The sequence below is a fragment of the Parus major genome, chromosome 2 (assembly GCF_001522545.3).
Source record: "Parus major isolate Abel chromosome 2, Parus_major1.1, whole genome shotgun sequence".
Classification (NCBI taxonomy): domain Eukaryota; kingdom Metazoa; phylum Chordata; class Aves; order Passeriformes; family Paridae; genus Parus; species Parus major.
In genome coordinates this window covers 142,909,063-142,932,128 of record NC_031769.1, presented here as the reverse complement: position 1 = coordinate 142,932,128, position 23,066 = coordinate 142,909,063, and the positions used below count along the sequence as shown (strand labels likewise).

The following is a 23,066-nucleotide window of genomic DNA, read 5'->3' as shown; positions in this document are numbered from 1 at the left end:
TATTCTTTTTATCAGTGGAAGTATTTTTCCTTCTCCAGGGGGAAAAAAACCCCACAAACTATCATCAAATAAATCGTATTTTACTAGATTTATGCTTTCATTTTTTGTCAGTGATACATACAGGCATCAGGAGAGAAAACTACTAGATCATTTTATCTATTTGGAGATGAAGTTTTACCCCCTAAGGCTGTACATTTCAGTGTCAAGCAGCTGATTTATATTACTTTTGTATGTAATAGTTCTGCAGCCAAATCCTTTTGATTGCAGGATATCTTATTCAGGCTCTATTTCTCTTATGTGGATTTGGATTTAATTTTTATACTTTAAGGTGTGATGAATGATGCCTTACACAGTATGACACATTTAGCATGCAACAATGAATATGTTTACAAATGGCTTTATTCCTTTCTCCATTCAATGGAATTTATATTAACATTGATGGCATATATTTGCAATAATGTTTTCAGCTGTGAGATGTAGCTCTGAACTCTCACCAAATGTATCTTCTGTACAACAGTGCTTTTGCAAAACGTATTGTTATTATTTTTTGGTAACTGGATAATTTTCTTACATCAAAGCCTGTCAGGCTCACAAGTATTTCAACAAATGGAATTATTTGTATACACAACTTGAAAGTTTTCTGTGCGAGGTAGAAAAGCAAATTTGGAACAAAACCGTGTCACTGATGAGAAAAGGTTGTGTCTTTGTTCTCTGTGTGATCATTGGAGTGAGACGTTATTTCCAGTGCTGCTTCTCTTTCGCAACAGCCGGCAGGAGCGTTCTGGGCTAATCTTTATCTTCGCTTTGCTCTTCACAACAAATGCTTCTGATGTGAGGCTACTTTACAGGAAGCGTGACCTCACTGGGGCTGTGTGCCGCTGATTGCACGGGCTGTTTTCAAAAGGAAACAGGGGACTTGATAGAGCAGCCTTTGCGAGGAGCCTGGGCTGGGTTCTCCCGGGAAGCTGCCCCAGAACAGCCTCCACCAGTCCCACGGGCTCCCGGGATGAGGAAAAGCTTGGCACGCATGTGTTAATTTGGAAATGGATTTTCCAGGTTTGAAGGATTTTAGCCTTGTTTATCTCTTAATATAGTTAGCTGAGGAGTAGCTAAGCTTTGGATTCATTTCTGTGCTGTTCTTCAGGAAGTTTTGCGTTTTTGTGAATGTTGCTACCATTACCTACAGGGAGAAAACAACTTCAAAAACAACTGATATGTGTGAACAAATAAAACTCCCTTTGTAGAGACTTGTGTTTGGTAGATACAATAGAATAAAACTCGTTGGCTTGAGTTTCAGCTATTTGAATAGTTAGTGCTATATTTTGCTAGGTACTAATGTAAATATTTAGATTGTATACTGAAGGCACCATTGGCTTAAACACTGATTTGATTTTTGGAGGGCAAGGTAGGTAAAACTGACTGGTTTGGACTTTTTGTTTATATTACAACATGAACTTCTGTGTGTTTTGAAATCCAAAGGAGGTTGCTGCCTTAAATTCTTATTTGGATTCTTGACATAAAATGTTGCCTCATTCACCTCAGATTTGTGTTTAGCGAGATTTCATAGAGCTCTTGGCTTTTTCTCATGCCATGGTTTAGACGTGCTGTGTTGATGGCTCATTTCATGGATCACAGATACCACTGCTGCATTGTACAGTGATGGTTGAGAAGCTTTGTTTTGTTATGTCATTACCACAGCTTCTCACGCTATTAATAGTGCAGAAATTGGACTGAATATTAAATGAAAGCAGAACACTGTGCAGCATTGTCTGCAACATGATGTTTCCATGTTTTCTCCATCACTGATTGAATTATTTTCAAGAACTCTCTTCATTATTCATGAGTGAAAAATTTTCACGATCAAGGCAAACAAAAAAATCTGATGGGCTGCCTCTTCTATTACTGTTCACAGAAGCTTGATATTATCGTTACTTAAAGTAGTTTAAAAGCAAGTTACAACTGCTTATTAATTGTTCTTGAAAAGAGGGCAATGCCTTGCCTCACCAGTAGTATATCTGCATGTGTATATTGCTCACTTTCTTTTATAAATAGATGAATATACTCTATTTTATCTGAAATTTTATTTCTCTGGAGGGTGGCAAATAAACATGCTGCAAAGACATACCTTGTAAAGTTATGAGAGAGTTCAAATGAGGAACAGAAAGACTGTGGTTTGTCCTTCCTCTGTGATCAGTATGTGTCAACACCTTACAGTGAAACCACTACCCCATGGGAAAGCTGCCACTCCTAAAAGTTATTCTTTTTTTAGACATTGCTACTTTTTATTATAACTGAAAGAATTGCGTGCAATACAGCTGTGCTGTGGGTTTCAGTTGCTGGAATGTTTCACTCAGATTATTAAAGAGTTATGATGGGTATAATTGATCCTGACATATACTTCTATATATCCTTTTCAAACCTTTTGCCCTAGAATCAGTTACTTTTGCCTGAGATTCCACTATGACTAATAATTTGATCTATATTGCTGATAATATCTTACCCATCCTAATTTTCAAACAAGACAAAATAAAACATGTTTCTGTTTCTTTTTTAACTCTTTTACAGATAATCTATATTCCCTGTTACCCTAGGGTGTGTGAAGCAGTACTTTTCAACACGTATGGAACATCATATGTTGCTTCAACTCTAGGAGCAAATAAATTTGGATACATTTGTCAATTTTAATAAAAATAATAACTTGTGGAGAGGATCTTTTTTGACTGATAATACTTAGGATTTTCTTTGTTTTAGTTTTTATCCAAATCTACACACTGCTTGTTGAGTCATCCCTGTATTTCCTTCTAGAGTTTGAATGCATTTCTTGCTTTCAAATGTAAGATTTTTTTTACACATTTAAGAATCGTGATTTTGCCTAAAATAAGAGAAATTATTTCAGGAGGTAGTTGTATGTTAAAAATAGCTCTAATACATGTCAAACTATGAAATACACCACTGGTCCCACTCTTTGTAGAATTTGCTCCGTGGCATTCTGACTGATGCTTCTTGATCTCTCTGTACCTTCCCCCAAGTTCTTCCCATTTTCTCCTCCTCGAGTTATTTTTGTGGCCATTAGAGCATAATTTGTTCATGGTAAAGTGATTTTTTTTTTTACAAAGGGTAGGAGAAACAGTATGCATAGGACCAGGGTAATAGGACGGATTTGTAAAAAATACCCTGAATATTTTACTTCTTTCACCTTGCCTGGTCCCAAGGGTGAGTCAGACTTCACACCCTGTGAAGTGGCTGACAACTGATTTTCCAAGGAGGTTAAACAAGATTACCAAAGTGGAAACCCTGACCTTCATGTCTTCTATTTGCCTCAGCTCATAACTGAACATAAAAATATAAAATTCTCTGAGCCCTATCTCCTCTTGGAGGGGAAGGATGGGCACTTACTAACAGTGTTGTAAGTCTGAAGCTCTAAAGATTCAGGAGAGACAAGGTAATATAGGGAAAGATCATATCTTTCATCTTTTCATGTAATAATAGACATAAATTCTCCCTATGGATAGCCCTTGCTCACGTTTTGTAAGATTGATTCTGTCAGGTGTGGAACATCTAGCAGCCCTTTGCACACTTGAGCCATGGTAATCCAGACAAATCCTATTTCCTTATTCTCCTGCCACAATATTACTGTCAAATATTTGTCACTGTAGCAATCCCTGTGCTGGTTGTGCTATGTCTGCACTTTTCATCAGGAAAATAAAATATAGTGGTAATGGTGGCCTTTCCATTCTACTCAGTATCTAGTGCTAGTTCAGGTTCTAGCTTTGGCATGAAGCAGATTTCTTGCAAAACACCTTAAAATTACTGCAGTTATTGCATTTGTGTCCATAATTGTTTCGCTCAACTCTCTTAACTGGGCAGAGTAAAAGTATCTGATTTCTGTTGGCTCTGATTCTGTGTTGTCCTGGTTGAAATGAGTTTTCTATAAACACTAAGTCTTTCCCTGATTCTTTCATATGTTTTATCCTTTCATATCCTTCATATCCTTTCATATGTTTTAATGAATCCTTTAATTTTCTTTCAATTTTTAGCTTTCTTTATTATCTTTCTGGTATGCACAAGCTGTCAGTGAATATGATAATGACTTCTTATTTCACCTTTGCTTCTGCAGGCTCAACACCATATGATGGAGAGCCTAGACACAACCTCTCAAGACATATTTTTCCAAGGTATTAAGGAAAGTTACACTTGCTTAATTTTATTTTTGTTCTGGTGTAGATTTTGTAAAAATCCCCTTTGGGCCACTGAGAACTGTAGTGCCGATAATAATTTAATTACTGCCCTAAATGGAAGTTCAGAAGTACTGCTGTTGAGGTTGGAAACACTGGCTTTGAAATTACAAGGTTTTGGAGTATCTCTCTTCCATCTGCTTTTCCCTACACTGAAATTATGGTATCTCTGTGTGACATGCCATATGGGATAGTTAAATCTCTTACTGAAACACAGGTCAGACACTAAATCAATCCAGTGTCTTCCTTTCTTTCCACGATGTCACTGCATGGCAATTTGGAACTCATAGGTGTTAAATGGAAAGGTATAACTATAAATTAAATTTTAGTCAAACTAAGTACAATGTCTACAACTTTTAGATCCTTTCACCTCTGTCACTACTCACTTCTATTTTAAACACCAGAGAGTATAGTTTTCTGTGCTGTATTTCATCCCAAAGTCAATTGTGTTTCAGTCCTGGATGGAGCTATCACAATATCTGGGCTTTATCCCATTTTGTTCCAGATGCATGGCATTCTAGGATTTCTGAGAGTTAAAAGTCGTGTATCCTTAAATCTTCACTAAGTATGGCCAGATTATAAAAAAGCAAGTAAATCCTGCCTGGCTCAGGGGCACCCAGTTTGTGCCATGTAGAGGAATTCAGAAAAGCCAAATACTGGAATGCCTCTGATGGCTCCAGGTCGGGGTAGGTCTGGCAGGACTCCTTGGCCAAGAACACTGCCACGGAAACACACCCAGCACTTCTGAGCTCAAGCTGGCTCCATGCTTCAGGAAATGCTCCCCTGGCATGTATCCCTCCTGTAATCTGAAGCTCTGGAACATGTGATGCACATGTCAGCTGGCTGAAGCCCCCGGTAAAGAGTAATATCATCACATCCATGTATTTAAATCTATGTCATTACCAGTCCCCATCAGCTGGGAATGGAAATTCATTACTATTAAATTGTGGATTTGCTCTGTCCAGACCTCTAAATTAGAGGCTTTCATTTCTACTTTTCAGCTGTACTTGTGCCTTTTTGGATGACAATCCTGCCTATGAGTGCTCCACAAGTTCTCTGACAGGCTCCCTTCCTACATGCCGCCGCAGCCCTCGACTGCTTTCTAATGGTTATTATGTTTTGACAGAAGACAGTTTTCTGTCTGATGAAGAGGGCAACATAACACTGACACCATCCCACACAAGTGTTACATATAAAGAGAATTTAGTTCGGTAAGTGAACTATATGTACATTTTAATCCATGTTGGTGATTGCCTCCACATCTCTGGCCTTATCTGGAGGTGTCTTTGTGTCTGTCTACATATTGCTTGGCATAAGACCAGCATTACTTCTGAATGGGAACATCTCAATTGCTTTAGAAAGTGCAGTGAATGAAATAACTTGATTTTCAGTCACATCTTACTACCCAAAAACTCCTTAGTGCACAGTTGTTGCTATAATTGAAGTTGTGTCCAATAAAGGAAAAGGAGAGAGCTACAGCTCATTTTGCCAGTGGGGTGGGTGTTACTCTGATAAGGACTAAGAAAAAAGTATAAATATAAATATCTTTGTCTAAAACACACACACACATATATATATAAATAAAAAAGATCTGGTCCTGGAATTCTCACTCAAAGAAAATCATCAATTGATTCAGAAGGACAGTTTAGGAAGGCATATAAAATGTAGTTCAAAAAACTTGGAGTTCAATGGATTCAGACTACCTCAAATAGGATATGGTAGGATGACAATCACAGGTAGCATGAGACACTCACAGCACTGTCAGAGACCAGTAGCTGTGATATCATTTGTTACCACAGTATCCAGAATCACAACAGCATGATCAGCCCTGCTGTTAATACAGCATATTAACTCCCTGACATATTGTGGTGTGCAGCAGCCATTCCTGGTGACATGCCCAGAGTTAAAAACTGGGCTGGAAGCAGCACCCAGAACCTGGTTCTTTCATGTCATTCCTGCAAGCTTTAGAGCTCTGTCCCTGCTCAGCAAGAATAATTAGCTCTATTCCTTGGCAACACATCTTTTCTTTCTAGTGTATTCAGGCGAAGGAAGAAAATCCGTCGCTCTCTTGACAGCTTGTTCAATCTCAGTGCCTCCAGCTCATGGCTCAGCTCCACCATTCCCAGCAGGATGGATTTCTCCCTTGTAAAGGATCCTTGGCCTGATGGATGTAGTAAACTAGAAGCCAGTCACAGTGATAGTGGTAAGCCCTGATCAGGTACCTGGTAATCAAGATACAACATTGCAGTCTATGTTTAGTGCATATTTGAGTATCTCTTTCTGGAAATTTTGCAGGTGTTAGCCAAGGTGTGCAGGTAAAGGACAGAATGAACTACAGAATTCTAAATAGAGCTCCTGGCATTAAAACTGAGTATGAATCCACAAAGAGCTCTGTACCAAAAAGTCATTTTTTGACTGAATTCGAATGCAAAGTCATCACCAGGAATATTTATTCTGGTGTGATTAATACCTGGCACTGTCTGCTTTCACCTGGCTCCTTCAATAACTTCATCTGTTATGCTCTGTGCAGTTTTGTCTTTACTCTGCATATTCTCTCCTGCATTTGAACCCGCCAATTCCCTACCTCTAACAATTTGGAAACTCTCCTGTGGTTCAGTAATTAATTCCTAAATTCATTAATACAAAGTCTCAGAGCTCTTCTTTTGTGCAATCTCAGTTATACATGCATTTCTTGTAGGTGATTCAGACTTTTCTTCTGAATGTAATAACCATGTGTCACAAAGGCAAATTCCAGCACCTAATGGATCATTTCTCACCAAAGATGACGAGTTTCTTCATTTTGAGGAACCATTTTGTGCTTCAAAACCCTGCTCTTTTATGATAAATGCAAATGAAGAGACCTGGAGCAATGCAGGTATGTTATGTTCTTATTCTGGCACACCTCATTTTCAGAGTGAAGTGAAAATACATTAAAAATATGGATCTGGTCCCTTGTAGAATAGAATTCATTTACTAATACATGTATTTTAAATGAAAGATTAAAAAATAAAATCACAAAATTGGTATTTAGTTGATTACTACCCCCTCCTCACATCTTTCCCTCATCCATTTTTCAGAAAAAAAAAGAGGAGTGAAGAGGAAAATGGAGGAAAGGGCATGGGAGCAAAAACTGAAACAGGCAATTATGCAGAAAGGCTTGTTTTCTGAGAGCATGGAGGGCACAGTGTTTCTGTAGTTGTGGGGAAAAAAGACTCCTGAGAGACACCCAGAGAATGAAAATTAGGTTTCTGCTTTGAATCACTCCAGGCGAGTTCTCTTTCAAAGCAACCGAAGAGACTGGTCTCACAGGCTGAAGGTAGCCTTTGCAAACGCCTCCTGTCATATATTTACTTTCATTAAAACCCATTATTTTCCTGATTTTTATTTTAGAATCCAGGACAGTGCAAAATGTCATTTCTCAGATGGTTGCACTGATCATGTGCTTAATGATTTCAGTATGTACAAGGTAATTTTTATTTCTTTTATTTTCTGACATGAGTGCTTGCTTCATTTCAACTGGTGAATAAAACTTCAATTAAGGGTCATATTTTCAAAATTATATGTATCTTATTGTGAAAATATATTTTCACATGATAGTTGATGCAGGAAAATATCTAAGCTACATAGATATGCACAAAAATAAGAAATATGCATGCAGATATGGAAGCTACTTTGCCAAGTCTGCTTTGACAGGGGTTTTGGCAGGCTGAGAAGAATCAGAATGGATACATATCTTTCTAAGTGGGTTTTTCTCACAGTCTGAATGTTGAGGTCTTTCTTTCCAGGAGATTATCTTCAATAGTTTATGTAATCTGGTTTCAAATTACAGTTCACCTACCAGAGTTCAGAGGGTTCATCTGCAAGAACCCCTCCTCCTCCTCCCACCCAGGCTTCACCTCTTTTAACCCAATATGCATTCTTTGGCTTTTTTTAACCTTTCTGGGTATTGTTCTGTTCTCAGATATTTTCTGGGAGGACTGTCTGTCACTTTGTTGCTGATCATTTTAGTTTGTAAGTATAGAATTTCTTTATTGCCAACATATGTTTTGTTTTGTTTTTTTTTTACTAAGACACATCTGAGGACCAAATTTTATCTTTGGATGTATATCCATGGGTCTTATTGATCCTAATAAGAGCAGTATATGGTCAAATGGGGACAAATGCAACCTTCAATCCATTACAGCATTTTGCATTTTAATTTCACAGTTCTTTTGTCCCAAGATGCTCCTGTGTCAACTTTCTTCAGTCTCAATACATTTTTCAAAACAACTAAGTTTTGGTAAGTGGTTCCAGTGTCAAGTGATGAAGAGAGGAATTTAGAAATTTTATATTAAGAAGAGAAAGGAGATTCCTGCTGTTGTTTTCATGTCAGAAGACAGAAGGTAGGATCTGAAGTTGCTGCTAGAGTACTTGACTTCAATATTTCCAGTATTGAAGTACTGAATTCCATATTTCCAGTTACTGATTTGTATTCGCAGAAACTTTCTGTTCGTTCTTAAACCTGCCTTTGCATAAATGTGCAATAAATGTATCAGAAAAGGGAGGTAAACCTAATATACCAGAATATGATGCAGACACAGACCAAGCAGTGTAATTTATGATTCCAGAGGTCACTTTCAAGCCCTTCTCTGAAGTCCACTCCCAGGACACCAGACCTAGCCTTTTCTTTTTAATTGGAAAAAATAAAACCACCTAATTATGATGCTCACCACATCATCACCTTCCAGGGACTGCAGAATTGATATCATTTGGCCTCTCTAACCCAATGTGGCATTAGCTCACACATAGAACTTCATGCTGAAAGCAAGTATGGATTTATGAATTACCATTCCTTCACCTTTTTTGCACCACAGGATTGTAAATGTCTAAAATACAAAATGCTTCTAAGACTGAAAAGTTTGGGCTTATCAGAATTGTTATGGGTGAAAGTGAAGCTCAAGAGAATTTTTTTTTGTTTCTAAAGCTATCAGGGTCCAGGAGATCAGTGTATGCCAAAGGCCCCAAGACAATCTGTCAGATCAGCCTTTGAACTGGGTACATTGGAAGTCAGAAACAGCAAGGCACAACTTGGATAGCCCTAGTGCAATGACAGTCCCACCTTTTGAGGGATGATGCATCAGTTTGTTGCCATGTCTCTAGTCCCTAATACTTTGGTTTTACCAAAGCCACCAGGTCAGGACCAGTGTGTTGCAAGCACATGCCCCAAAGTGCTGCTTTCCCTCCTCCTGAATAGCTTAGCCCTGAGTCATAAGGAAGCTGTTCTTCCCAAGAGAAAAACATATTCTGAGAGCTTTTCAGCAGCAGGTATACAGAGAATGCCTCTTTTATGCCCATCACAATTGAGAAGTTACCTGCTCAAACAAGTAGTCCTGCAGCTTAGCTGAATTTGTCAAACAGGACCTACAGATAACATGAAATGATTATAAGAAATTGTGATTTAAATCAAGACATACAAAAATGTATTCTTTTTTTTTTTTCCCCACAGAAAACAATAATAAAGAACAATTGGTGAGTACATACTTTTGGGGATGAGTCCTATTATAGAACAGGGTTCTATAGGGTTCAAATATCCTAGAAAGGTTCCATGGACTTTCCATTAAAAGAAGGTTTAACTGCAGGACCCTTGCCAGTTTTCACTGTAAATTACTCCAATTTGATGTCTATAACTCATTTTTTACTGCATTTGCATTATATATTTTCTTTCTCTTGTCTGGCAGCAGTGTCTAAATAGTGTAAGCTGTTAACAATTGCTGTGCTTCAGCCCAGAGAAAACATATTTTCCAGTAACAAGCAAAACAAGTCTTCCTTTTCCCAAGTGTGAACTGAACAGCAGGACCAGGTGCTGTGCTGCTCTGAGTTGGTCGCATTCCACTGAAGCAGTGAAGCAGCATCAACATGAATTGGTTCAGAATATCAGAAAAACACTTAGATATGCTTCTATTCCCTATTCTTTTTCATTCAAGCCTCATCCTCACACTCCAATTTCTGTTTATCAATCATTTCTAGGCCTCACTGAAGCTCAAACTCTTAAAACAAGAACACTGATTTATTTGTAATTGGAGTTCATCATCCCAGTCCTGGCTTTGTTATTTGCTTTATGTCTCCACCTTGTACAGTTAAAAATGAAAAGGAGGAACCAAGTGGAGCTGTGCCCAGTTTGTGTTCCTTATAGCGTGGATAGAACAGCTTCTTTAGCAGTTTCCTGATTGAGTGCAGTTCAACTTCTGAGATCTAAAGGCATCTGCACAGCTTCAGACACAACCTGGAAAACCTTTCTTTCCACTCTTAAAGGAGGGTGTTAATCCTGAGAACAAAGCATTTTAGAAAGGAGTGCAGTCATTTGATCACTCTGCCTATGGTGAGAAAATGTCCTACTCACAGCATGCCAAGCAGGGGTGCCACACCTTGCACTTCAAGTCAGTAGAACTGTTTATGTAAGGGCTGAAACATCAGAGCTTGAAAGCTCACTGGTTTTGAAAGCCACTATCAATGTTAACCAAAGCAGGTACAACAGGATGGAGTAGAGAACTGGGCACTTGTTGCATGGCAGGACTAAACTAAACACAGATTGACACAGGTTACTGCAAGACAGGACCTTCCACAGTTCAAAACTTGCTCATCTCTTGCACTTCATAAAAATTTAAAAGCAGACTTGTTACTTCTGTGCATTTTCAAATGAGTTCAATAATAGTTTTCATTTTTCCTCCTCCTCAAATTTATTTTCATCAGCTCTTCAGCATAGAACTCCTGGATACCTCCTTATGGCCATGGTTACATGTTCCTGTGAGAAAAAAAACCCAACAGATTTTGATAGTATTCTTCCTCTAAAACACAATTAATTTTAGGTTTATTTTTCTTCTCATCAAATATGAGTGAAGCCTTAGTTCTTGATGACTACCTGAAAGAAATCATGCAAAGAAGTGTTGTACCTGTAGTATCTTGTCTCGATAATAAATGTTTTGTAATTCCTGTGAAATATTTCTTTAAATAAAAACAATTCTATCCCATATTTTATATATTAATTTCTTGTCATCATGCTATCCAATATAGTGGATTTGGATAGTGGCTTAGTATATGTGCTAACTGATATATTATGTAACTAAAACAGTATTTATAATACTCATCCTCATATTTACTTACAGTTAATACACTTGAATAATACTGTAAGTGTTAAATAATTCCTTTATATTTAAAGCACAAAGACAACTGAGAGCAAATATCACTAGGTAAAATGTAAATATTTTGTTATCTATTTTATTACTATCATAAAAGGTCCATTACTAAAATCCCTTTTAAAACTAAAGGATTATAAAGATCTTTAGTATTTAAATAATCTCTTGAAATAATAATCTGTAAAGTTAAATCCCATTCTGAGAGAAAAGTCCAAGACCGCAATTACCCGCAGTTAACAAAGCAATTATGCTGAAAACTAGAAGAGTTCACTTTAAATTCATTAGTTCACTGTAAACTATCAAAGAAAAATCTGATTGAGATTGAAAAAAAAAAAAAAAGGTCTACAATAAATTGCTATAATCTGTCTATTAATAAATATAATCTGTAAATTGGAATTGTTCTGAGCTGGAGAGAGGGAACTCCTGAGACAATTTCTCAATTGTTTAAGGAGTTCTAGGGCTAAAAATAAAATGCTCAGGATGTTAAGATCTGCCTTCCCTGATATTCATTGATGTTGAATTAACAAAGTTCTAGTCAATTACCAGACTGATTGGCTTTGGCAGTTCCCTTCCATATATTCCTATGGACATAAAAACATGCCTCATCGTTTTTCTCTGAAAATAGGCACAATCATATGTTTCTTCCTGTTGGATGAAAAATTGAAGCCAGGATTTTTCTGATGTAAAACTGAAAAAAATTTCCAACCTAAATGTGTAAATCCAGACTTTCAGAGGTAATGAGTATTTGCAACTTCTATTAACTACAGTATCAAGCCTAGGATAACTGTGGAATATAATTCTCTCACAGTAAAACCACTTATTGATTAGTGATTAACTGACACTTATACAAACAGAGAAAACAACTAGAATTTTATGGGGTTTTTGTCTCCAGTAATTAAATGTTTATTCCCCTTTCATATAGCACCTTATTTAGAGAAAGAAAATCAAATAGAAGTGCTGTGACATATATTTATAAACCCTTGTGTATTTTTTCATACAGTTTATTGCTTTTTTAATATATATGATCTTTATCATTACACCTTGTCTTATATTCTCTTACTTCAGATGTGTTCAGCTGAATTTCAGAGTTATTCCTGAGATTATGTCATGTAGTGCTTTATAGGGGAAATGTTCATGTGGAAGATGGTAATATTGGTGCCATTATTTAATTTTAAATGTTCCTGGTCTGTGAACAAGTCTGGTTTGCAGTTATCCTGAAAGCATTACTCATAGAAGCCAAAGCATAGAAAGATTAATATCTTTAATTTAAGTTATATGGAATAAAAACAACACGGTACAGAATACAGGTTATGACCACGTAGTCCAGTTCTACAAAATCTGCTTTTTGATGTATATTTTTATGAATTGTCTGCATTATTTTATAAAACTCTTTGCATGTTTTATATACACTGAGCAAAACAGTTACTACTTTTATATTGTTTACTTTTTTGTGGTTTCTCATGCTGCTTTTTTTCCCCCCCTACCTCTGGCATTTCCATACCAGTAAAGTTGTTCCTGTTCTCATTTCTTCTTGTATTTGAGAATGTTTTTAAGTAATGGAGATTATTATTATTATGAGAAATTACATGTATTTCAGTGAATACTTGTTATTTGTGAGTTCATGTCCTGCCCTGCAGATTATGTGCTCTTTGAGGGAGGGTTTTTTGGTACTTTAGTGCAAACATAAAGCCTTGTTTTGTACCGGTGACTACATCACCTAGAACCATAGAAAAATAAAATAAAAAATAAGATTTGAAAAAAACAGTAAATCAATAGGAAATAAATAAAAATACACAGGTTTAAATTCACAGAGGGTATCAATCAGCTGAGACTCTAAGCTGCAGCACTTCAACAGCTTTGTACATGGATATCAATTTTCTGGGGTTGGAGCACCTTACATGAGTGTATTTATGGACAAAGTTGAAATGTTCAAAGTTCCTCTGTATTAATAATACTATAATTGCTGTAAATGCTAGCACTGTAATAATAATGCTATGAAGCTCATTTTTGTTGTTACATAGAAATACATATTGCATTGTTTTACACATGTAACAAATAAAGTTGTAATGTATTAAAGCAGTAAATTCAATTTCTTCAGGAAAAGTATGCCAGAGGCGACTTTTTCTTCCTTCTCATCTCCATTGTACTGTTTGTAATGTGATTCTTTACATTATCTCTGGCATATACATTGCTTCATGCCAGCATTTCAGGCTTGTGCTGCTGAAAGCTCTTAGTACATAATTTAAACAAAAAACCCCAACAAAACTATATGAAAATAAAGAACACAGCAAATAACATACTTCAGCACCTAGCTTTGCCCTGCATGTGCCAGACCAGCAGGTGAGGACCAGTGTGTTGCAAACACATACTCCAAAGTGCTGCTTACTGTCTTCCTGAATAATTTAGCCCTGAGTCATGAACAAAACTGTTCTTCACAAGAGAAAAACAGACACCCTGAGAGCTTTCCAGTCACCGGTGTACAAAGAGTTCTTCTTTTGGGCCATTGCAAGTGAGAAGTTACTTGCTTGAAGAAGTAGTCCTGCAGCTTAACTAGATTTGTCGAACAGGACCTGCATACACACTGATTAAAACAAACTGTGGCTTAACTCAGGACATAGAGATACAAGGGTTGGGAGCGAAGCTGAGCTGGGGAGAAGGGAGAAATAAAAGGAGGGTGGAATTAGATTTATCATTATGTCTCTCTATCCTACTCTGTTTAATTGGAAAAAAGTTAAATTAATTTCCCCAAATTGAACCAGTTTTGCCCATGATGGTAATGGTTGTTTGACATTCCTGCCCTTAGCTCAATCCATGAGCTTCTTATCATATTTTCTCCCCATCTTCTTTTGAGGCTGGGAAGTGAGAAAAAAAAAAAAAGCTGGTGGGCACCTGGCAACCTACCAAGTCAACCCACTCACTTTAATATTTGGTAATTTAATTAACTGCAGATTTTATATTCCTTTCTTCAGAACTATAATCTAGGATAACTGAAAAAGGGATGAATACTCTCCCTCCTTGACTTTAGCTTAACCAAATAACATAGGCATTTCAATAGGATATCTGAAAAAGGGATGAATACTCTCCCTCCTTGACTTCAGCTTAACCAAATAACATAGGCATTTCAATGTAATACAATGTAAATACAGGGTTTAAAATACTGTACGCAGCAAAACCAAGATTTTTTCCCTTGTTTAAAATACTTTGATTGTGAATTTTACTTCCAAGTGAAAAATTAATATTACTAGCAAAAAAGTCATTATTTGAAGAGGCCTGCAATTTGATATAAATGTGCAGGTAGGAGGATTAGTGGCCCTTCTTTAATGTCTGTGATTATGTGCTGGGGCCATGGGCCACAACTAAGCAGCTCTGTAAATCTCGCTGTCCTGGAGTTGTTACTTATCCAGTCAGATACACCAGGACAAATACTGTAGTGTATAAAATACCTCTGTTCCTTTGTGTCTCATCATCTCCACAAATCTCAGGAGTCTTAACTCAATGACACCTTCATACTCCTCTGATCTGCAGTACAGATAGAAAGGTGCAGAGTGGCTGTGGAGAGTTGCATTTACATCAGAGGTAAATGGCTAAATAAATGAATTTGATCATTGAAAAATTCCTACTCCCTTATTTAAATTTTTAAGTGAATTACCCATTAGTAGAAGATGACCTTCAGGTTTGATCAGACCTTTAGGTTAATGAAGATGGATGGGAAATACAGACCGACTTTTCCTGATGTTACCACTTCAATCTTATGCCAATCGTGACCCAGAATTGGAACACGCTGCTCAGGGAATTGATGGAATCATCACCCCTAACAAAATTAGAGGTGTGGGCCTGGCAGTGGGAGACATGGTTTAGTGGTGACTTGGCAGTGTTGGATTAACGGGTGGACTTCATGATCTTACAAGTCTTTTCCAGCCTAAACTGTTCTGTGATTCTAAAATTGTACAAGGCTGTGACTCGCTGGAACAGGCTGCTTTCACAAACAACGGAAAACAAGCTCTCAGCCTAAAATGTGTGAGGCAAACTAGTTGACGGATATGCAGGGGGAGGACAGAAGCGTCACGCAAAGGCCGAGACGCGAGATTTCCGCCTGAGGAAAAGCCATTTGGTCTCTGCCCGCCGAGGGAAGGCAGGGCCGGGCCGGCGCAGCTCGGGCCCGGTTACAGCCAGGCCGCGGCGCCGCCCTCAGCGCCGGCCGCGCCGTTGCTGTGGCAGCGCTGGAATGGCGGCGGCGCCTGAGGGGCCATGGTGCACAGTGAGTGTCGGGGAGCGCCTGCCCTCCTCTGCAGGACGGGCCCCGCGCCCTGCACGCCTCCTTCGTGTCCGCAGAAGGGCAGCAAAGCTGGGGAAGGGGCTGCAGCACAAATCTGATGAGGAGCGGCTGAGGGAGCTGGGGGATGCTCAGCTTGGAGGCTCAGGGAGACCTTACCGTTCTCTGCAACTCCGTGAAAGGAGGCTGTAGCCAGAGGGCGGTCGCCCTCTTCTGCCATGTGACAGGACGAGAGGAGATGGCCTCAAGTTGTGCCAGAAGTTTAGTTTTAGATGTTGGGGAAAATTTGTTCATGGAAGGGGTTGTCAAGCAATAGAACAAGCTGAGCAGGGAGCTGGTGGAGTCAATACACCTGGAGTTATTTAAAACTCATGTAGATGTGACATTTAGGGACATGGTTTTGTGGATTTGGCTGTGCTGGGTTGTAGTAGATGATTTTACAGGTGTTTTCCAATCTAAACAATTCTCTGATTCATGTTCCCTCTTGCTGCAGTTGTCTCCCTTGCCTATCATACCCACAACCCCCTGGCAGCCCCCTGCCCTCCTGCCTCCCTTGGATGACTGTCAGATTTTTCTCTTCCTTGGCAATTACTCCTCATTTTATCTCGCCACATGAAGCACAGGGGTTCCTTTCCTCTCAAAACAGCCCTTGGGAGGGCCAGCAGCGGGGACTGGGATGGCCCAGGTCGGGAGGGACCCCTCCTTGTGTGGGGCAGCCCCTCCAAGGGGGGATACTGGATAGGATGGCTTACGTCTGAGCCCAGGTCTGTCAGATGTGGAAAAACCTCAAATGAGGTAAAATACTCTACTGTTACTTATGAATTGATCATCTTTTCCAGATAAAGAAGTATGACCCAAAAGACTGAGTGCTCACACCTTTTACTCATGAAAAAGGAGCTCCCTTCTTCTGTGATTTGTCTTGTAATATGTTTTGATTGTATATTTTCACTAGTCTTCAGTCCTGTGCTGGGCAAAACCAGTGCTTTGGACAGGAACTCCTTCTCCCTGCAGGAAGCTGGCAGATGCCTTCTGTGAGCAGGCGCTGCCTGAAGGAGAATGACTTTATCTCCTGAACAGCGCAACATGAATTTGAGTCTTAAAGTAATGGTTGCATACTTCACTTTTCTGAAATGCAGCTTCCCCCACCATCTCCTGATATACCTGCAGCTATCAGTCTGCTTATTCTTTCAATATCTTTAATGTTATCCTTCATTTTTGCTTCCTTTTTTGAGTAAAATGTAATCCTTGGAAGCCCTGGCATTAGAACTTCAAGACCTGGTCTCTCCGCTTGATTGATGCCATTCCTCATTCCCTCCTGTGTTCATGGGAACCTGGGAGTAGCTGTGATCTCTCAGGTTGCTACTCCAGTGTCCCATTACTGCACACAATGCCAGAAAATCTGGTTAATGAACTTTTTAGTGAGTTCAGTGTGTTTGTCAATGTGCTGGAGATGCTGTTATTTAAAATTGTATTTAATATTTGTTTTCTCTTGTAAGCTTGTTTCCCCTCGTTCCTCTTAAATGAACTAGATATTACACAATATGTCAAATATTCAGGCAGTTCCCTACAACAGGATCTCAAATTAGGTTTCTAAAGCTTCTCTGTAGCTTCTGTTGGGAATGATTGTCTATGCTTTGCCAATTATCTGTTAATGAAAGTGGACATTTTTGCAGAATTACTGCAAAAATAATTTCAATTTTCGTCAGCAAGTGGAAATTGGGCTGTAATTAAGCTGTCAGGAATAGTTTTTATGCCTTCTTTTTGTATAAAGGTTATAGAGCATAATATTGCTACCAGTGTGTATTTATGCAGATTGTGGAGTATTGTTTTTCTACTCAAAATTACCTGGTAATAGTGGCACTGAAAAATCTGCCACCAAACACAGTAGTAGCAGGCTTTTTTTTTTCTTTTCCAGCAGTTTTGCCAAGTAACTGACTAGAAATGTCAATGTTTTTTCATATTTATTGTGAAGACTAAAGTATTTAGTCATGATCATTGACTTTTTTTCCTCTTCTTTTTCTGTTACTTTAAACAAGTGGAAAGGAAAATGATTGTTCAGATGCAATAAACCTGCTCAATGTGGTTAAAAGAGACAAAGACACCTTCCCCAACACGATTTATGTGCAGACAGGTTCCCCCTTCAATCAATATCTGTATCTCCACATTTAATTTTGTAAATTAATTCTGTCGGGTGAAACTCTGTTAAGCAGAAGGGAAATTTAAGCCTGGATATCTTTAAATAATGTAATACAAACACAACCAGTTTCACCCCTTTCCCAAAGACTGCAGGCAGAGGAGCTGTACAGACACACGTGAGTTTGGGCTGTATTGGTACATAGTTTGCTGGTCACTGTGAATGTGTGCAGCCATCCCATGACCATTAATAAAACTGGATGATTTACAAAACCTCCCTGAGACAAAGAAGTGAAAGAGTACTTTTAATTAATGCATGGTAAGAACAGTTTGTTTTCACAGATCTTTATATATTTTTTCTTTTTACTTATTTTTCTTCAGATTCTCTTTGGAAGGCTTTTTTGTCTTTTTTTTAGCATTAAACACAATGAAAATACCTATGCTAATTTGATAAAACCCTGTGGTTTTCCTCCATACTTCACTGTAGTCCAGTGCTTGTCAAGGAAAAGAAAATGCAGGCACTTTTTGGTGCAGTGTGCTGAAAACAAACTTCTAGCTTCTGGCTCAGGAGTGAGCACTGGTTCTTATAGAATTTCCTTGCCTTTGTTATACAGAACCTTTTCACTGTTTGAAAGACTGCCTGGCATTAAATATTACAACATGATAACTGAACCCAGGTCTCTGGTGGTTTTCAGCCACTGAAACTCCTTTTCTGGCTCTGATGAGCTGGTAGTGCCTAAGAAATACTAGGTATACATTTCATTCTCACATAAACGTTTGTAAGTGTGACTTAGTTATGGCATAAAAAATATCTGCCTACTTTCAGCATTTATCCTGCTTATTTCTGTGCATGCTGTGCTTGTTGAAGAATATGATGACACACTGTACTTCGCTTCCCTCTACCCCCCACTGCTGTCTATGGTGTGAACATCTGGCATCTGGAAATAAAACAGCATAAAACACTCCACTACTTGCCTACATGAATCAATCTGCAACCCAAGCTATGCTGAAAATAGTGTCTGCTGGATTAATTTCTGCAAGGGTTGTATCACATTCTTATGGAAGACTCAGCAGTTTTCATATGGATCTTTCCAAACGTTACAGGTGACGTGATTGTGCTTCACAAAAGATGTTTACTGTGGCGGAGTGGGTCGAAGCTAATTGGTACTTGATATTTTGTTATCTTTTCTGGCAGATTTTATTTTTGTTGTCATTCCTACCAGGCTATTTGGTATGGTGGAACAAAATATTTTAATGATTTTATAATTTGCTCATAAGTCAGATGGCAGAAAATTATTACAGGGAAATATGACATCTAATGTTTCTTTCAGTCACCGAAGATCTTGTTAGAAGACGTGCAGAACATAACAACTGTGAAATTTTTTCACTGGAAGAAATCTCTTTACATCAGCAGGAAATAGAAAAGCTAGAGCATCTTGACAAATGGTGTCGAGATTTAAAAATTCTCTATCTTCAGAATAACCTAATTCCAAAAATTGGTAAGTCTTTTCTCTATATGTTTCTTTTAAAATGTATTCACATGCCTAATTCTGAAATCAGAAAAAAAAAAGTATTCTGTTATACTTAAGGGAAAGTTCTGCTAACAAGAGTTCCTTTCTTGGTTTCTTTATTAAATTTCTAAGAAGCTCAGAAATTTGCAAGGGAAATATTAAATTAAAAAGATACTACTGAGATACAAGTCATTAAAATATGAGTGTGATTTTATGGATTAAAATTTCAAAAAGCAGGATATAGTTTAAATATCCCATCTTCTGGCAAACAGAGAGACAAAGAGTTTACCATATTCCATGGACTCTGATATCACAGGATTAGCTTTTTCAGGCTCTTTTTAAAATTTTATTTTCACAAAATCATCTTTTTGTTAACAGTGAAATAATTTTTGTTGAGATAAAATACTGTCTAGTGTGTGTGAACTAAACTTTCTATTTCGTACGCTTAATGGTCTTCCTGCACCGCAGGAGAAGATATAATTTCATATGGTCTGGTTTTGTCCCATATTGGAAAATGTGACATCAAGCCTTGGGCTGGAAAAGCTTAGATTCTACACATGTTGTCTAGATGAACAACAAAAAGTTGGAAGTGTTCAGAAATTATATTAGTATATCTCTTAGAAGTTCCTTAACAGGAAGAAAAAAAATACTAAGGTTTTAGGAGGAAATTCTGTGCTCAGAACTTGTAGGCAAATCCTGTAAGTTTTCTTGAGGAAAAACCTATCAGGTGATCAGGAAGCTTTGTCTCTACTGATAACATACGCATTTCCTAAAGTGGAGGAATCTTCTCCCAGAAAGAACAAGTTTTATTTAAACTACTTTGTGCTTCTTTACCCCATCAAAAGAGGGACTAAAATAAGTTGGTTTTCTCTCTGTTAATGTGTCCTTAATAAGGCACAAGATATCATCTTGTGGTTTTTCTGTCAACACTCAGGCCTCCTTCAGGTTAGCACAGGATACTATATTCAGATTGTTGCTTTTTGAAGACAAAATTTTTTCAGAATATTTCATTTTTGAGACAAGCAATTTTTATGTTACCATAATCTAACTGTAGGAGTTGAAAAGGTATGCAACTTGGTGATTCATATATTATTGTATAATGTGACAGCTTTCTGAGGTAATACCTTAATAGCAAATGAAAAAAGCCAACCCCAAAACAACCAAAACAAGCACCACCAACCCCTCCTGACACTATGGTGGTGACCAAAAACAGGGGACCAAATGTCCCCTGTCAACAGGGGCTGTGTTCCAAAGTACTGAAGTGCAGAAATTATTCTTCCAGTGGATTGCAGCATGTCCTTGCAGAGGACACAGCAGTTCCAAGCATGCTCTGAAGATCATAACAAAATGGTTTATATTGGCTCTGTTGGGCTGTGTCTTAACACAAGCCTTGATGCAGCTTCAGGGTCAGCCCTCCCCATGAGCAGGCAGGGGCTTGTCAGGCATCCACAGCGTGCACGAGTGGTACCACTGGCTGTCACATCATCATGTGCACAGGCACTGCTGTTACAGAAATACTGCAGCAAAAACAAAACATCCAAACTAAGCTGCACAAGTTCTTGCTGAGAAATTGATGTCATCATTTGTTTGTGAATTTTGTAGAAAATACCTCTCCCAAGTTCTTAGTAAACTGTGGTAGGATTTGTGTCACTGAATTTGTAGATGTGTCATGTTTCCCAAGATGGAATGTTTCGCTATGTTTTTTCAGCCATTCCTCTTGAATTAAATACGTGTTTTATGAGTTTGTGATAAAAATGTGTCTGTAACTTTCCTTATTTCTTTTTGCTTTTTTTATTTTGTATTTTCAGAAAAGTTTTTTGTTTTTTCTTTTTATTAACATTAAAATTTTAATGTCCATTAATGTGGTACATACTCTGATTTGTCCTTCCTACTTTTCTGCTTCATTGTTGTTTTAAAGTAAAGTAAGCAAGTGAAACCATAATGTTCTTTCCAGTGCTGAAAACTGAAATAATCCATCTATGTTTTGTTACAGAAAATGTGGGCAAACTAAAGAAGCTGGAATATTTAAATGTGGCTTTGAACAACATTGAAAGAATTGAAAATCTGGAAGGTCAGATTTTGAAAAATCCATTTTGTCTTTTCATATTAGAACACTTAATTGTGAAATGGTGGAAGCCAATAAGCGTGCCCACCCGTAAGGGTTTTTGTGGATACTTAGAGGATCCTTGGGTGCAGGGTTTCAATAAATGTTTCTTTCTAGCAAGTACTTCCTACTGCTGATTTTTTTCTCATTGAACTTTCCTAAATGTCTCTGGGTCACATTTCATCTTCAGGAATCAAATGTCACACACAAGAAGGCTCTGTGCTCAGCACAGGTTGCATTGAGGGTCTGGGTTTCTTTAAAAGAGGTTTTTAGAGGATTTTTTCTCTTTCATTGCTTGAAATCCTGTCTGTTTTATCTGTGCTTAATCCTTTATCCTGTCACTTTTGCACATTTCACGTGCAAAATAGGGCATTTTCCAAGATTAAAATCTAAGACTTGGGGCGACCCATAAACATATTCCATTATTACTTGAATGATTTATGACTTGATTGTTTTCTGTTTCTCAGTTCTGATTAGGCCAGCTGCTGTATCTTTAACATACCCACCTTGACAAAGGAAAAATTAAAAAAAAACCCCAAATAAACTGGTTGGTTGGTTGGTTGGCTGGTTATTTGTGTTTGTGTGTTTTGATTTGGTTTTGTTTTATTTTTATTTTGTTTGTTTAATTGGGTGGTTGGTTTATTTTGTGTTTTTAAGTCTGAAAGCTGGTTCAAGAGGATGGCTTAAATAAAAAACAAGCAAATGGTCGAAACACAAATTTGAAAAAGTTGAAGTAGGTAGTTATGACATATTTGGGAATTTGGTGAGAAAGTTGGGTTTGTTTTCATGCCACTAAATTTTAAGTTTGTCTATCAGGCTGCATTATTTATTACTGTGATTTGTCATTTATTTAGGAATTAGAACCTTTGGGGTTGGACCTTGCATAAATTTGGGTTATTTAAATTCCCTAATAAATTGTTCTACGTTGTTTACTTTCTTAACAGCTCAACTGTTCATAAAACTTAGCAAATAGATAAGGAAAGGAAAGTGATTACAGTGATGTGAATCAAAACTGAGCTTCCTCTCAGCTAAACTTTTTACTCTTAGAGTCAAGGTTATGGTTCATGCGCACATTATAATAAAAAGAGAGGCTGATAAATTAAAAAAATCAGATTTTCCAGAGCATTTTGTTACCTAATTTAGAGCTTCTGTTTGTAATGAATTGTTTTAGTACAAACACTTTCTCACTGGTATTTGAAATTTAAGCAAAGATAAAGTATTTACAATGACAGCTGAGTCCACAAAGTGAAGAATGTAACTTGCAGTGAGTTTTTGGGAAATCTTATCTTTGTACTTGAATAATATTACCAGAGATTAACTATACTCAGAACTGAAACTCATAATTGATCCTGCTGTCCTTAAGCAATTGGATTGGATTTTAGCCATATGATTAAGACTTAGCTGAGAAGAAATATCAAGGCAAACAGACTGTAAAAATGAAATCCAGCTTATGTGAAAATTAAATATTGAATAGTTCATCTGTAAATGTCCTCAAAGTTTTGATACTGATAAAACCAGTAATGTTATGGTATTTTGTGTTTTATTGAGTTTGTTTTATTCCTGTAAATATTGTAAGCTCATAAACTTTAGCTGTGAGTCGCTCTTTCACTCAGAAAGAGTCTTGGAAAAGATGTGGTC

At 37.6% G+C, this 23,066-nt stretch overlaps 2 protein-coding genes across 11 annotated transcripts in view; both read left to right on the top strand.

Moving 5' to 3' along the window:
• The first annotated feature begins 823 nt into the window (after window positions 1-823).
• Window positions 824-13,486, top strand: TMEM71 (transmembrane protein 71). Of its 7 annotated transcripts, none has more exons than XM_015618961.3 (10): window positions 826-1,056; window positions 4,118-4,175; window positions 5,237-5,446; window positions 6,269-6,438; window positions 6,934-7,110; window positions 7,626-7,701; window positions 8,197-8,246; window positions 8,442-8,514; window positions 9,721-9,743; window positions 10,242-13,486. In XM_015618961.3, coding segments are annotated over exons 1-9 (828 nt in total). In that variant the 5' UTR covers window positions 826-1,043; the 3' UTR covers window positions 9,722-9,743; window positions 10,242-13,486. The 7 variants fall into 7 exon arrangements, 5 of the variants coding, with proteins under 5 accessions (XP_033368347.1, XP_033368346.1, XP_015474447.1 ...); XM_015618960.3 differs by having other exon boundaries at window positions 827-1,056; window positions 10,965-13,486; XM_033512456.1 differs by lacking the exon at window positions 8,197-8,246 and having other exon boundaries at window positions 824-1,056.
• A 2,044-nt stretch (window positions 13,487-15,530) lies between these two features.
• The window catches only part of LRRC6 (leucine rich repeat containing 6), a 35,154-nt gene continuing 27,618 nt past the window's right edge, over window positions 15,531-23,066 (top strand). For 2 of the 4 annotated variants that reach the window (XM_015618956.3, XM_015618955.3), the window contains exons 1-3: window positions 17,649-18,917; window positions 19,145-19,312; window positions 21,318-21,395. In XM_015618956.3, coding sequence (XP_015474442.1) covers window positions 18,872-18,917; window positions 19,145-19,312; window positions 21,318-21,395 — 292 coding nt within the window. In that variant the 5' untranslated portion in view covers window positions 17,649-18,871. Of the gene's footprint in view, window positions 15,666-17,644; window positions 18,918-19,144; window positions 19,313-21,317; window positions 21,396-23,066 lie in introns of those variants that run through there. The other 2 variants (XM_015618957.3, XR_001519620.3) reach the window with 2 other exon arrangements.